Here is a 6000-nt window from a genome sequence, read left to right on the forward strand (position 1 = left end):
CTTACACTCCATTTTTCTAAACAAAAAGGAGTGTAGGTGGATAAAAGGGGAGTGGGAAAATCATTTACCTAAAATTATTTTTCTTAATTTAATAATTTGTGGATCGAATTGCCCTTCTACAACTAACGGAAGTTAAAAAAGTTTGATAGAAATTAAGATTTGTCCTTGAATTGCTTCAAATTGAAACTATATGGACAAGATTGACGAAATTGAAACGACATGACCATAAGATCTCTATCCCTCACTTAGTTCCTTGTATCGTGGAAGACGAGGGAATTTATTTTACAGCTACACTTGCAAGAAATCTATGTGTGTATATATATATAGCTTGTAAGGGAAGCAGAATCTAATCAGTTTCTGCCTAATGGCTAAAGGCTCAAAAGTGGGCTAATCTCACACAAAAGAAACGAATATTTCGTAAAATGATATGTATTCGCGCATCCGAGAAATGGAATATATAATGACTCATGCATCGTTGCCTGCCTTTGTTTTAACTTAGGATATGTGCCAAGGCAGTTTTTCTAAGTACCTGCTCCATATGCTTCAAGTCTTTTCATGTATTTGTCTTAGAACAAACACTTGATTGGCATCTTCTGACGTTTGATTCTTACGCCCAAATAAACCTTAAAAAAATATGCATCTTTTGTTGAAGAATATAAGTCTTCGAAAATTTGACTAAATAAAATATGATTTCGTCCAAAAAATAAAATATAACTTATAATAAATTGTTCAACTGCTAATATCACCGAGACATTTTATGATAACCTCACACCTATTGGACTTTGTAGATTGTTAAGTTGGAGAGAATATCAGTGTTGTTAATAATGAGCTTTGTAAGTGGTTAAGTTTGAGAGAATATCGGTTTTTTACGAAACTTATGGTGTATTTATTAATCAGGAATTGAATTCCACATATGAATGATTCCCTTGTTTACTTCACATCAATGAATTTAAAAGTAAGTGGGGCCCACACAAAATTAGGAATTGAATTCTTAATTTTGGAGGAATTCAATTCTTGTGTGGGATCTGGTATTCTAATTCAGTCCTCTCGTTGATTAGGCTATTGCAAGTTAATATCCAAGACTCGCATTATCTAGTGCAAATGCTTGTTTTCACTTTATCAAAAGTTGGTATAAAATGGAGACTAATTTAATCAACGGTCACCGTTTATTTTAATTATTAAAACTGGTCTCGTACGTGAGCGAAATAGGTTACGTAAACACCTCTATCATCTTCTTAACGTGAAAGACATAAAGATTTTTTTTAAAAAAAGGATATACACCCAGTTGTAGGTGAGTTTCTCTCCTATGCAAGATGGAAGCATTCCACATCGCATCATGCTCTGCCACTAAATTAATTAATATTATTTATTTATTATAAATATTTCCTATGATTCAATTTAAAGCCCAAATAAGATTTGAAAAAGCCGGGCTTAATTTGGTTGAGTTGAGTCAGTCAGAGGAGGAACGGCTCTTGGCATTTTCAAAGTGGTTTTGGAGAAACAAGACAGGCACTGGGTCTTGTTCCTCCTCCTCACCCACATTCATTCCCTTCCTTGCCGACTAATTAATAATTAATAATTATAATTATCAAAATATTAAGATAATAATTCCATAATTAAGGAGGAGATGATGAATATAACCAGCAACACACAACCCAAAGACATGAAGAACAAATTACTTAATTAATTAACTGTACCCACCAACCAGCAAACAAAACAAAAGGCTGAAATTAGAAAAAAGTAATTAAAAGAACAACAAAATTAAGGACACCGGACGAACAACCTTTGCTTCGTCATTAATCCCCAACAAAAATTCATTAAAGAAAAAGAACAGCCTTTAGTAGCTTCAATTCGGTTCAGCCGGCCGGAGTTCCCCATGTCCGCCCCAGGCATGCCCTGATGATCGCAAGTCAGAAGAGAGCCAGCCATCTCCAGGTTGCCAAAAACCAGAGACGGCGACACGACGTCGTACAGCACATATATATATATATATATATATATATATATATATTTATTATCATTCAAGTCTCCTCCGTGATGTCGTCTGGTGCCTCATTCAAGTCTAGAACTCCATTCTCGTCATCTCCTTCGTCCTTATTATCATCTGGTGCCACCACAGCTTCTGCATCTGCTGCCTCTTGATCATCATGATGATCATCTTGATCTGCGGCGTCGTCAACATCCACAGCCAGCAGCGGCTCTGTAGACTCCAAGGCAGCTCTCCAGCCGTTCTGAATCGGATGATCTCCTCCTCGTCCTCCTCGTCCTCCTCCTTTGGTAGTATTCGCAGCAGCTTTCTCAAAGTACTTGACAGCCGCCTGCATCCTCTTCACTATAGCAAAAAACTCCTCCACCTCCTCCTCCGTTGCCACGTCAGCAGCAGCCTCCTTCTCCTCCTCCTCCTTCTTCTTATTATTATTATTATTCACATGACGCTGCGGCTGGTGCTGCTGCAGCTTCTTAGGCCTCCTCCCTCCGCCTTCATCATCTTTCTCTGTGACCCTTTTTCTTCTCTCCATTAATTACTACTGTACCCACCTAATATTCTATCTTTATAAATTAACCCCTCCGCCTTAAACCATTATATATTTTCTATCTTTCGTGAAGGCGGTTAAAAGCCTCTCTGCGTGTTTTGGGTTGCTTTCGTTGCCGCAATTTAAATGAAAGAGTGAAGCAACAGCCTCTCTGCGTGTGTCTCAATATTCTCTCCTTGGTGGTTGTGGTGCTTCTGCTGATCATGATGGCGACTTCCTTCATTTCTTGCAGTCCATCCCTTTTTTAGCCGTTGGATGAGATCCACCCAATGACGTCACTCCACTACGTATGAATGACAACGCAACACTTACCATCCCACGCCGCGCGCGTCAGAAATTCTTTTCTTTTGCTGTGCTGTATTTTGTCGGGTGGGGTAGTGGGACATGAGGCGCGTGGGGTTTGGGTATGGGTGGGTGGACGGACAACGCAAGCAACTTTGGTCTCTTCCGCGATGATTCGAGTGGACCCAAAAAGGACGACTCACAGGTCACTGCGCTTAGGTCAACATTTTTTAATCTTTCTTGAAAATCAAATCAAACCAATGGGGCTCACTACGGTGTGGCTTTGGAGTATAATAATAGGGTGTACCGCAGTACCTACCACGTGATTGCTTGATGTAACCCACCCAACCACTGTATTACTTTAGATTGATGCATGTGACCTTTCCCCCACCCCTAATGTGGGCCCATTTAATCTGATTATTGCGGGGGATGGGGTAGCCAAGCTAACTAAAGTGTGATTTGTTCATCTAATCATTCACAGCACGATGCAATGGATAAATGGAACCTAATCACAATTAGCCGTTTCCATTTATCCATTTAACCAAACCAAAGGTGTACTGTAACTAATACATAACTATAGTTTCACAAATACAAAGTAAAATGTTAACTATTGTAACGTATACGGGAACATGTGTCAAGTATTGAGCAGGGGAATGAGGGTGGAGACTTTTCTGCAAATGAAGATAACACTTATTACTATAATCCCAATTTGAATGAATTGGGAACAAGGACGAGGCTCAAAACGAAATTTCTGGTGAAATTGTTGTCACTTTTAGTAGTAGTGGGGATGCGATGGCTAAATATGAAAGGAAACAATACGGCCAGGGCAACCTGCAAATTAAGCGAATGGAGGTGTTAAGTTTTCAAATTGAGTGGGGCCCAGCCCAGTAGATAAAGCTTCGGTTTGACTGGAGTGGATAGGCCTGCCTGTCTAAAACCATGATAATATATTTAATATGATATGATCCAGGATGGAAAAAAGCTTTGTTCATGTGTCGTTGTTGTTGTTGTGACTTTGTGACCACCAGTTTTCTCTCCTCTCCTCTCCTCTCCTCCGTCTGTTTGCTACATTTTACCCACTTTCAGTCTACCTGCAAGTTGCAACTCTACTCTACTGTAAATTAAAAAGCACACACCAGTTTTCTTTTTTATTTTTGCTTCTCTCTCTTTCTCTCTTTTTTCTTTCTGGGTCATACTATTCATGCATACAGAATAAAAACCAAAGAAAGAAGCATATCATTCATTCACGTCTAAAAAAGTTTACCGACATACAAGTCACTTATTTATTGCCAAACGATTTTCAATCATCAACTCACTTGAATCGAACGGAATCTTATCTCATTGTGTGACATTGACCTAATTATAATCAATCAACAACACTTGTAAAAGATAAAGCCAATGTTACATTATATAGCAAGCATGTACAAATAAGCAATAGTCTAAATACTTTATAAACAACTTAGTCAAATGGTTTCTAACACGAGGCGTATTGGCAACGCTTGATTTAAATAAAAAATATCAATTAGGTGTTAGTTGGATTGACTTAGACTTTTGATATACTCTTAGGTTCTGAGTTCAAGGCGCATGGTACCTGTATGTGTGACTTTTTGACTAATATCCTAACATATATTCAAATCAAATCAACTCTACTCCCTCAGTCTTTTCCTTTACTTTATTGAAAGTTTGAGTTAGACTAGACTAGCCTTTAGAAAACTTAACCTCAATCTTAGGCCAAGACGTTTTCTATTTTCTCTATTAAAAATACAATATATTTTCGTATTTAACTTGTACACTCAGTTGACCATTTCTTTCTATCTATAGATGAAGATACCGAACCAAATTTGAAGATAGTGCTTGCTTGCTTGGTAAATTCAAGAGAATTCCTTTTTTTAGCTAGGACCTTTCCTATTGAGAATTCATACTTTTTTAAATTTAACGACATCATGTCACTTCTAACCCTTTGTTACGATTGCATTTATATATAAACTCTAAAACCTGTAAATTGAAGAAAAAAACCCAACAAGGGCCAACTGTAATATTTTTTTAATTTGAATGATGTTTGAAATACCTACGTTATGATTTTTAGGAAGGAAAAGCATTATTTTACTTTAAAGAGTTTTCAAAGTATATTTAGTCAATTTGAAAAGTCAAATGAGTTTTTTCCTTTTTTATAAATATTTTGGGCCCTATTTATAAGTTTACATGTGAAAAGCCCATATATTGAACACGGGCTAAAGAGACGCAATGGGGTGGGGGGGCCAGTACAAAAACTTGCGAAAGAAAGGAGGAAACTCTTTGGAAAAGCGAAGAGACAGTGAAAGTGAGGAAACTCTAGTTTCAATTTCAAAACAAACCAAGAGAAAAAGAGAGTTGGCTGCTTTTTGAATTTTCCTCATTAACTATTTCTACTTGGTATTGTCATCTTCTTCATCACTTCAGTATCTTCCAACTTCCAAAGGATGTCATTCTGTTTGGGGAAGGGAAATATCCCAACCCACGAAACATAGAATTGGGCCTGGGTTGGCTTCAGCTTGGGCCACCAATAAATTAACTTGGGCTGCAGTTCTAAATCTCAAAATGACTCGCCCGCCACTGATGTTGGGGAGTTGGGCCTCCATAAGCTGGGTCAGGGTAAGCTCATATTTGATTTCTATGGCTTCGTTTGGTTGGTGACCCAACCCTAAACCCAAATATGGATAACTTACAACCTGCTCTCTCAGAGACATCTTCTCCTTTCATAGTTGGCCTCAGCTTTCTGACCTTAAAAATTGCTAACCAAGAAGAAATTAATGTAATAAATCCTTTTAACGTTAATTTGATATTAAAATATAAGCCATGACATAATAAATACTAGCATTCATTTAATGTTGTTTGGCAGGACGGTTTCAAAACAGGAATTGGTTATATGTGGACAGAAATTTGGTTTTACATGTCATACTAGGACACATGAATAATTTATTTTGTTACAAAATAAGCGTTACAATAAGTTTTTTTAAAATCAAATTGAGATTAGCGTGAAAATGACCAAACGAACCTTGTTACTGTTGTGGGGTCCCACTATTGTCTTATTGTAGGAAAAAAGGCTGAATTGTAATTGTAACGCAAAACTGATGCAGCCAAGCTGTTTTCCAATTCGGTCGTCCTCCTGCCCTCTTAAGTGGCTCTTCGGAGAAAATACCATTTT

At 37.6% G+C, this 6000-nt stretch overlaps 1 protein-coding gene across 1 annotated transcript; it reads right to left on the bottom strand.

The window, feature by feature from the left end:
• Positions 1–1664: 1664 nt before the first annotated feature.
• Positions 1665–2737, bottom strand: LOC148294647 (uncharacterized). The gene has a single exon (XM_088252925.1). It carries the CDS (start codon positions 2517–2519, stop codon positions 2022–2024), a length of 498 nt encoding a protein of 165 aa, XP_088109051.1. The 5' UTR covers positions 2520–2737; the 3' UTR covers positions 1665–2021.
• Between the last annotated feature and the right edge of the window lie 3263 nt (positions 2738–6000).

Source organism: Prunus avium, chromosome 5 (genome assembly GCF_965620075.1).
Source record: "Prunus avium chromosome 5, drPruAviu1.hap1.1, whole genome shotgun sequence".
Taxonomy (NCBI): Eukaryota; Viridiplantae; Streptophyta; class Magnoliopsida; order Rosales; family Rosaceae; genus Prunus; species Prunus avium.

Bases quoted from the DNA above. Each gene is read 5' to 3' on its own strand.
- LOC148294647 (XM_088252925.1), bottom strand. From the start codon at position 2,519: ATGGAGAGAAGAAAAAGGGTCACAGAGAAAGATGATGAAGGCGGAGGG.